The sequence below is a fragment of the Vespa mandarinia genome, unplaced genomic scaffold, assembly GCF_050613455.1.
Source record: "Vespa mandarinia isolate Hongniang unplaced genomic scaffold, ASM5061345v1 scaffold_58, whole genome shotgun sequence".
NCBI lineage: Eukaryota > Metazoa > Arthropoda > Insecta > Hymenoptera > Vespidae > Vespa > Vespa mandarinia.
The window spans coordinates 49-10,000 of record NW_028197192.1 but is presented as its reverse complement, the minus strand read 5'-3'; the positions used below and the strand labels follow the sequence as shown (position 1 = coordinate 10,000).

The window sequence follows — 9,952 nt, the reverse complement described above, 5'->3', positions numbered from 1 at the left end:
CGACGCTCGTTTGACTACGCCCCGTTACCATACATCTCTCCAGTTTTCTCTCTCTCTCTCTCTCTCTCTCTCTATCTATCTATCTATCTTTCTCTTTCTGTAGACCTTTTAGTCTTACCCTTTCTCATTCCCGTTCTTTCTCTCTTTCACCGAGCGGATTTTCGAGAGAAAAAAGATTCCGATCTCGCGGGACACGCTCTTTTCAGATTTATTGTCTCACCGTAGAGGCATCGCGTGCCCCCTCGCGGTGACCGACGTTTCTACCATTAATCGCCTTAACACGCTCGGCCAATGTGTCTAGTCCACCTACGAGGATAATTAACCTCGAGGCTTCGGGGGTAGAATCTCTTTCTTATTTTTTTACATCAATTCGTCGTGGTCAGTAGAATGATACGTTACGGGGAGTTGTGTAAATGTTTAGAAGTAACAAAGTCGAGATTGAAAAGAATAAGATACGATTATGATTTTACAGATGTTTGCTCTTTACTTACGTAACACTTTACATTTTGTGGCGCTTCGTAGAACTAAGCGAACGTGCAATGCAAAAGAAACAACGTTTGCATATTCCGTTGCATTCGTTGGACGTGGAGCATTAACGGATTATGCGTCTCACGTAGTACCTACGCGTATCGTGCACACGCAAGCTGCTTTTCGAAAAAATATATCTGCAATGGTTTCGTTTGCATTCGGACGATAGTCACGAGCTTATTTACTCAAAAATCGTTCTTTTTTCTTTTTTCTTTTTCTTTCATTCCTTCGGAAGAGAAGAGAAAGTTTTCTTAAGAAGGCGGAAAATTGATAAACAATTATCGTGCATGAAATTGATAAAGTGTGATGAAAGAAATCTCAAGCTCGGACAGTTAACCGCATGACACGCAGTGTGACGTAATGAGCCCTCCGTTTCTCGGATTAAACAATCGCTGGTAATCTTTGTGGAAGAGAAACAGGAGACAAAGATAACGAATTCTCTTACCATCCCCTTTTGTCCCCTCCCTCTTTCTCCTACCTTCCGATATCGCGTCTCATGCATGGTGGCGCGTTTAACGAGCGTTGCTCGAAATTTTGCTATAAAATTATGGAAGGTAATGCGTTAACGCGTATACATCCCTTCCATCGTTTTGGGCCTCGAAATATCCTTGGCCCTCGCTTCCGAGCATTCTGTCGGCAACCCGCAGACGCACACGTTCCAACCCCCAACCCCCGATTCCCTTTCCACAAACGCAGCTCCAGAAAGCGGGACGGTATCGAGCGAACCACGCCGGAAAATCATAACGATTGTTTCGGCCAGGCGACCGAGGCCTCTCTCTCTCTCTCTCTCTCTCTCTTTCTCTTTATGTATCTACTTCCATCGTTCTTGTTTCTTCCTTTCTACGACTCGACGATGTCTTCTTCCTCATCTCCCCACTTTTCAACTCGTCTCTATCTTACTTTTCCCTTCCTTTTTCTTCCATCGAGAGAGAAGTCGAAAAGCCTTGTACACGTCTCATCTTTGATCCTGTCAACCGAACAAACTACTTCCCGAATAATTATGATACTGGAAATTCGATAACTCGGAAAGAATTCCAATGGATCTTCCCTCTTCCAATTGAACTTTTGTCTACGTGATATTTTTTAACAATTTCTATAGTAACGTGACAAAGAGTTGGAAAAAAAATTATTCAAATTTAACGTAGTTACGTGATCATTCAAAATGTCTTCGCGTAGACGTAAGAAATGATCTTCTTCTCGTGAAAATATCCTGAAAGAAATACCTCCATTAGGATGTTCGACGACTCTACGACGTAGATTCGAATTCTCGATAGAAATCACACCGCGGAAGAATGATATATAAGAAACCCATTCCCTCTTTCCTTTCCTTTTTCTCATCTCTTGGCGAACTTCGCAGACACATATGTATTTCCTTGGCTCTCCGCGAGAAAATGAAATTCCAGAAGTCTTCTCTATGATTTCTTAAGACGACGTCTTCCTAATAACCCTGGCGCCTTTTGTTTTTTTTTCTTTTTCTTTTTCTTTTTCTTTTTCTTTTTCTTTTCATATCTTTTATTATCCATCATCGACTTTCGTTTCTTTAAGGAGAAAGATATGAGACGTCGAAGAAGAAGAAAATAAAAAAAGTAAAGAATTTAATCGACACGCGTTTTCTTTTTTCCAAAGAGTTTATTTTTAGAGAGAGAAAAAAGAAAAAAAGAAAAGAAAAAATGCAGAAAAAAATCTTGTTAAGTACATAAAACGTGTTTTAAAGTACACTAAGGACGACGAACTCGAGTACGTCGTCTAACATAGCGTTGGCATTGCGATGATAAAAATATGTCGTAATCTCTTTTCGTCGTCTTGTCGTTACTAAAACAGCGTTAAAGCTACGGATAGAGGATAAATATTACTGCTACTCTTCGTTCTGCAGATCTCGATCGCATTATTATCTACGCGGGCAAGATATAAGGCACATACATTTCTATCTTTTTTTTCTTTCTTTCTTTGAACGCATCAAATATTCTACTATGTACAACGTCCGTCCCCCATCACTGTATTAGAATAATGAATCTAAACGTGCAAAGTAGTATCGGACGAGCTAAACATTTAAATAATCGCACTTATGAAAATAAAAGCGTACGCGTACGCTCGCACGCCTATACGTGCACGCATATGCAAAGATACATACGATTAGCACGTACGTAAACTGAATATGTATGTGGTGTGTATATACAAAAAAAAAAAAAAAAAGAAAAAAAAAGAAAAAAAAGAAAACAAAGATGTAGAAAAAAGGGAAAAAAGAAAACAGAACACGTGCACGTACGGGCGTTCTCGCGCATAATTTTACGTCGCATAATGCGATCGCTAATACATATATATTTTTTATTTACAGTTGTTGTCCTGCCATTTTGCATGTAAAATATTTCGATATGAACGTTAGGATAAATTATCTGTTCGTTTTGTCTACGTGTATATATATACATACATACATATATATATATATATATATATATATATATATATATAGATACACACATACACGTATCTTTTTATTCCGGCACGTAAGAACTCAAATCGTGAATTCGATGTGAATTTTAATCTATGTTGCATCGAAACAAAAAAAAAAATATATATATATATATATACATATCAAATATAAAAAAGGTGTAAATAGAGTATATATAAAGTAATCTCTCGGTAAAAATGTCGATAGAATAAATCCAACGTTTGAAAATCTTTAATATAAATGAATGAGGATGTACGATACCTGTTTCTCCTCGACGATATAACGTGACGTACAAAATTTGGGTTTACCGTGGAAAACAAACGTTGATTAAAACTATTGAGAAAATTAGTCGAGATGATTACTATAAAAATATAATAAAAAGTTTTCTCTTCGAATATAAAAACGTTGATCGTATCAAAAGAGAAAGAATACTGTATTAAACGTAGTCCATCTACGTAGTGATATTTATAGATCTAAAATATAACGATATGCTATATAGTTCTGCGCGTCTTTACAATACGAATCACTCTTCATTATTATCTCTTATACACTATACGTAAATCGCTTTTCAACACGTTAATTTATTATCAGATCTGACGATTGCCCAAAGGACGGATATAATATAAATTAGATTTATAAATGATGCTTCCAAACGAAATTTCGAATAAAAGGAATAGATTTGTTTTAAGACACAGCACATTTATTTTGGACGGCGTTCGACGATAAAACGTATCTCAAATTATATTTACAACTTATTACGATTTATATAATCAAATATTCACAAGAGGAGAGAAAGAGAGAGAGAGAGAGAGAGAGAGAGAGAGAGAGAGAGAGAGAGAGAGAGAGAGAGAAAGAGAGCATACGTATTGTCTAACACGAAAAAGAGATCTTTCGTCGAAGCTTTAATCGAATTTGTCCTTCGTTGATTTACATGCACCAGCGTTACTCTAACGTAGAAGCAACAATACTAACGTATGATTAACTTCGTTACATTAATAACGTCACTTGTGCATGCGACGATAGAATTTGAAGAATTTCTTTTAAACGTGATAAATTGTTTAATTTAGGCAATTAACGTGTTGATTCTGATATGTCTAAGTTGTTTAACTTATCGTATTATATTCTACACGATCAAGAAGAGAGGAAAAAAAGAAAAAGAAAAAAAAAACTACCCTGATACGATTTCATGGAAGAACCTTGCGTATCGGTAAAAGCTGCCTATTTCTTTTTTTCTTCTTTTTTTTCTTTCTTTAAATTCAACGTGAACTTGGTCGAAGAAAGAACGATATTTCAGAAGGAACACATTAAAGGAAAGTTCATAGTGGTTGCTCGTTAGGCGGTGATCCTTGATGCAAGGGTGCTGGCTCGTTACGGGGAACGTTCACGTCGATTCCAACGGAGTCCTCGTTGTTATGGTCGTTGCCGTTGTTGTTCTGGCCGTTTAGAAAGGAGGTCATTTCCATCGACGATTGCTGTCCGCTCTGTTCAGAAACATGCGTGTTCGTTGCTTCGTTTCAGATCTAGAGCGTGTAAGTTAACGTACGTGTATGGTGCTCGGAAAAACAAAGAAGGAGGAACGACTCTCTCCGATAGAGAAGGTAGATGATACAAAGTAGAAGAAGAAAAAGAAGATTAGTGGATAGAGAGGTCGAGTTTTTCTTTGGTTTCATTGATCGATGCGATAAAAAGTATAAGAGAGTTAAGGATATTTCTTTTTCTTTTTGTAAAATTAGTATAAATACGGAGGTAATGTTGAAAGAACGAGTTTAGGATGTCCTTAGAAAGGAATAAGAGGGATCGTAAAATGAATGTTTCTCCGAAAGAAAATTCTTGTAATAATATTAAATAAAGATACCGACCTTAGGCTGGATCATATCGTCGGAAGCATCGAGACCGGCCAATGGATTCGACGTTATGTTAATTTTAGAGTCGGTCACACCTCCGTTCGTTACTCTTCCGTTTGCTATTGGCTTCCCTGTTACACGAACAATGTATATATGTAGATACGCGTGTGTAGTATATGCGCGTACACAAATATACGTGATTAAGGACGACAAAGCGTTCTCGTATATATAGTTGTGAAACAAGAAAGACAAGAAAATAGAGGTAAAACGTACCTTCGCTTTGAGAGGATTCACGACTCTGTTTGATCTTGGTCCTCTTGTAAACCACCGCAATAGCTGCGATGCTGACCAAGAGAATGGATCCACCAAAGACGCCGCCGATAATTGCGTACATGTTGGCATTCTTGTCGTTCGCTGTTGGCTTTAACTTGTTCTCAGCTACGACTTGCTGAACTGCTTGCTCGACCGGAGCCTTTTTCGTCTTCTGTCTTAAGATTTTGGAAAATTCCGAAGCGGCGTCTACGGAGAAGCTTTGTACTTTAAATTCGTATGTGGTGTCCGGTTGTAAATGAGATATCGTTATGTTCGTAGAATTTTTTCCCTCGACCGTAGTCTTCACGTAATCCCCGGCGGATGTGGAGGCACGATGATAAACGTAAAAGCCATCGATGTCCATTGATTTGTCAAGATTTTGCCAAAGGAGCAAGACTTCGTTGTGATTCAAAGCCTCGGTATTCGTCAGCAAAGGGATCGGCATTTTATTGCTTTCGAAACCACCATCACGATTCAAATGAAAACGCACCGAATTTGGACTTAGTTTGTTGTCGTTGTTCGAATAAACCGCAGCTATTCTAAATCTATAAGTATTATCGGGCTGCAAGTCCGTCACTTCGAAAGAACGCACGTGATTAGGTATCTCCGTATTCGCCGTCATCCACTTGCCCTGTTTACCGTTCATCTTTTGACCAAGTTGACGATATTGAACCTTAAAGAATTCTATCGGAAGACCTTTGTTCTCCGGTACAGACCATCTAACCATGACGGAAACGTCCGAGAGTCGAGTAACGTTCGGCTGATTCGGCGGAACCAGTACCGCTGGAAGTAGAAAAGAAAAATGGTAATATCTTACGATAGATATGATACGAATTTGATATTTGTTACGATAATTACCGGTCCCTTTACGTTTTCCCTCTTTGCTTCTTCTCCTACCTCCGCCCCTGGTATGTTTGTGCCTAGAGGATCCAGGAAGACCATATTCCGGCTTAGACTCGGATATACCACTTACATGCTGTTTTGGATTGACTCTCAACAAGTTGTAGCCGGTATCGGAACCATACTCGTTACTGGCAACGCACTGGACTATACCGGCGTGCTTTTTCTCAACCTCCGATATGAGCAAGGTCGAACCACGAATCTCCAAGTTATTATCGGGCACCAAAGTTTCGCCGTTTATTAACCACTCGACCGTAGGTTCGGGTTGTCCAGTAACCGTACAGGACAATTCCAATTCGCCACCCTCGGAGAAGGTCGAAGCCTTTGGTGGTTTCACGATTCTAGGTTCCTCGGCAACTTTCAAAATGATCACAGATTTAAGTGGTTTACTGGCTACGCCATTGCTCCAAGCACAATCGTATTCGCCACGATCGGAAGGTTGCACGTTAATTATAGTTAAGCCAGCTTTCGTTTGTACGGATCTCGAAGGCAACGTACCACCCAGTCTGCTCCAAGTTACACGAGGGACCGGATAGCCCGCGGCAAAACACTCCATCGTAACGTTTTTGCCACGTAAAACGGTGTACTCGGTTTGGGGCTGTTTCGAGAAGTACGGTGCTTGGCGAGACGCGTTTGCATGAACGCTTAAGATGGTCATATGATTGCTCCTTAAGGTTTGAGACGTTATATAATTATTAGCCGTGCAATAATAATACGCCGAGTCAGAGGGTTTTGCATTTTCGATGGCTATCGTTCGACCGTTTATCAGTTCTACTTCTGGCATCAATTTGTCGTTCTTGTAAAATTGTACTATCGCCTCCGGAACGGAGTAAGGCACTGGACATGTTATAGGAACGGTATTACCAACCGGTACGCGTAATTCGATGTCACTCTTGTCGGAGAATTCATGCATGGTCGACAAAGTCAGACGAGCCGGATCGGACGCCAATCCACTGGAGCCTATGTAAAATGTTATTTTGTTCCTTTTTTTCATATCTATATACCTAAGTCTATATTTTAGTCCATGTAAAAGACTATCTCGTATCTCTTCTTCCGTCTTTATCGTCGTTACTCGTAAGAAGTATACTTGAATGGTTTTAGTTACCATAAAAAGCTACGCAGCGGTAGTCGCCTGCCTTCGACTTATCATCGAAACTGACAACGACAGCAGTCCTGGCCCCAGCACCCGCGTTCACCGTACGAGCTAGGGGCGTCCACTTGTCCGAGCCGAGAGGCCTGTGCCGCCATTGAAATCTTTCCGGTGGAAGATTGAGGTTGCACTCGAAATTCACGTCATCCCCCAACGGCGCGGCCAAAGGTTTTGGATGCCAATTGAAGGACATGCCCAGCTCCTGTCTCTGCCCTATAGTCAATCAAGAAACAAGAGTTCCATCGATTTAGATCGAACAGAAATATCGACTTTCTCTATTTCATAAATTAATGTAACAAATAATAATTTTTTCTTATCAAGTTTTTTTGATCTTTTTAGAAGATCTTGTTCATAAAACAAACAAGAAGAGACAAAGAAAAAAGAGATCAACCACGACGATATCGTGCTCGTGGAAAGATCGTCAAAGCAAAGGAAGCCTTCCTGGTAATGCGATCGCTAACGCTAACGCAAAAAACCAGTTGAACGAGTGTACGTTCAAAGGCCATCGAGATCCCGATATCGGCGAAGCACGTAGCAATCGCTTCCTGTCTATAAAATCATCCCACGTTGCGGAAATTTCGAAGCAAGCATTTTTCACGAACAGATACGAGAGACCGACAATGGAACGAAGTGCTATCGAATCCGGTGATCAGGGTGGTCACGGAACAGAACGTTCTCTCTCTCTCTCTCTCTCTCTCTCTCTCTCTCTCTCCCTCTCTACCTGGACCGATCTATCTTCCTGGGTATTCATCGTTCGACCATTGTCCTAGGATATTCGCGTAGGTGCACCAAAGTAACGCCTCTTCAAGGCCATAAACGCGATTCTATCCTCTCTTGCGCTTAGCATCATGCCACAAACAAATTATTATTTTTCCTTCAACGTAAAAAGTAGATCGTTTTTAAATGACTGAAGATAAGGTAAAAGAAAGAAGAAAATTATATTTCGTTTTAAATCGAGTTGAGTTAAAGCTCGTTAAAATATAATATTTCGAGGTGACGAATTGGAATGAAAAGTGTTGAAAGTAGTAGAAGAAGAAGAAGAGGAAGAAGAGAGGAAGAAGAGCTACGCAAGAGAAGAGTTAAGCAGGCTCGTTATTTAAAGCGTATCATACATCACTAAGACGGTGGTAGACGTAGACACTTTCAACGGCTAATAAAGCCTTAGAATTCGGCGAATGCTGCAAACTTGCTTTCAACTTTACATTCCGCATCCTCTAAGAGGCTTCACGAATTTCCTAAGGATGTCGTTATTTTCGCCAACCCGATTCTACGCCATGCCGGTGTCTTCTTTGGCTTGGTGTAATTAAACGAAGCTACTTTGGCAAGAACTTCCAGTGTTCCTCCAATTTCGTGATCCTCGTAAACATTTCTCGAATCGTCGGAGTTGAACGATTTAGATTCTCTATTTTGATGAAAACGTCGAAATAAAAGGAAATAAGTTTTAAGGGAGAATGGAATGAAAAAAAAATAAATAAATAAAAAAAAAAAAGGTAAACTCACCGTTTGCAGGATGCAACAAGGCGTAGACAAGAGCGGTGACGATGCCACGTAGGGTGAAGACGGATCCCATCTTGACGCATTCTGCAACGAACCAAGGATATAGAATAAGATTAGAGAAAGATAGTTGAAAATCTTCTCATCCCACTTTCCACTATCTTTTCCGAGGTAGCAGATTGGCGGAAGAGAGAGAGAGAGAGAGAGAGAAAGAGAGAGAGAGAGAGAGAGAGAGAGAGAGAGAGAGAGAGAGAGAGAGAGAGAGACAGTGTCCCAGCAAAGGGACCCTCCTTGGGCCAAAGCCCGGCCTCTCACTAAAATTAATGCGAAACGCGCACGCGTTTAACTTTAGAACGAAGAGTTGACGTGAAAATAGACGCTATGCGCCTTCTTTGCACCCAAGACACGAGCTCGTTTCTTCCGACCGAGAGAAGATCCCGGTATAGCATAAATATACTATGTCGATATCGATAAGAACTAGAACGTGCATAGTTGTACTCCAATGTATTTTACCTTATTAACGATTACGATAATAATCGTTTGTTTACGAATTACATCATTACGCGCGATAGCCGGACGATTATGTAATTAAAAATATTGTCTACGTATGCATACGCAAGCTCTATCTTCTAATAAGGATAGGAAGAAGTAACGCGATACTCTCTTGTCATTATTTCAACATTGATATCCTACGACGAAGTTTTCGAAGGACAAAGCAAAATACTATACTAAAGGGAGAGTTCGTGTAATACGAAAGTCGATATCACGAAATAAAGAAGAGTTGAAAATATCCATATTCGGTAAGGCAAGTCAGTCTTTCTCTCGTAAAGCACCCACGCGTGACACGACACGTAGGATCGACGCAATCGAACGATTCGCGACCTTGGCTTTTCCTTCGTTCTTATCATCGTCCATACTTATTCCATTGTCGAAAAACTTTTGCGAAACTATTTCAAGTTTGACACTATTCGCAAGTGTATGTACGCTTTTGTATACACTTATTCGAACAGACAGTTCTTAATTATCTGACATTATTTTTTGAACGATATCTTTTTCGAAATGTCGTAATCCTATCCAAGTAATCCTTTCTCAAAGGATTTCTCGGAAGATTCCGACGAGAACAACAACGATCTCCCCGTCGCGATTTTCTTCCCGTTTCGTTTTACGATGCAGCATCGTCTTTTCGATGGACCTCGAAGCAGCTTATCCACGAAGAACGCGTAGGTAGACATACGGTAGGACAAGAGAGAGAGAAAGAGAGAGAGAAAACTTCGA

At 40.1% G+C, this 9,952-nt stretch overlaps 2 protein-coding genes across 3 annotated transcripts in view; both read right to left on the bottom strand.

Moving 5' to 3' along the window:
• stol (voltage-dependent calcium channel subunit stolid) overlaps positions 1-520 on the bottom strand; it is a 16,323-nt gene extending 15,803 nt beyond the window's left edge. The window contains exon 1 of the mRNA XM_085664458.1: positions 492-520. The gene's annotated coding sequence lies outside the window, so the exon portion shown is untranslated. The remainder of the gene's footprint in view (positions 1-491) is intronic.
• A 3,306-nt stretch (positions 521-3,826) lies between these two features.
• Positions 3,827-8,855, bottom strand: LOC118445487 (interference hedgehog). 2 transcript variants are annotated; one of them, XM_085664459.1, is made up of 6 exons: positions 8,684-8,851; positions 7,139-7,396; positions 5,992-6,993; positions 5,095-5,916; positions 4,837-4,952; positions 3,827-4,458 (listed from the first exon to the last, which is right to left on the bottom strand). In XM_085664459.1, exons 1-6 carry the CDS (start codon positions 8,751-8,753, stop codon positions 4,294-4,296), a joined length of 2,433 nt encoding a protein of 810 aa, XP_085520585.1. In that variant the 5' UTR covers positions 8,754-8,851; the 3' UTR covers positions 3,827-4,293. The 2 variants fall into 2 exon arrangements, with proteins under 2 accessions (XP_085520585.1, XP_085520586.1); XM_085664460.1 differs by having other exon boundaries at positions 4,322-4,497; positions 8,684-8,855.
• Positions 8,856-9,952: the final 1,097 nt, after the last annotated feature.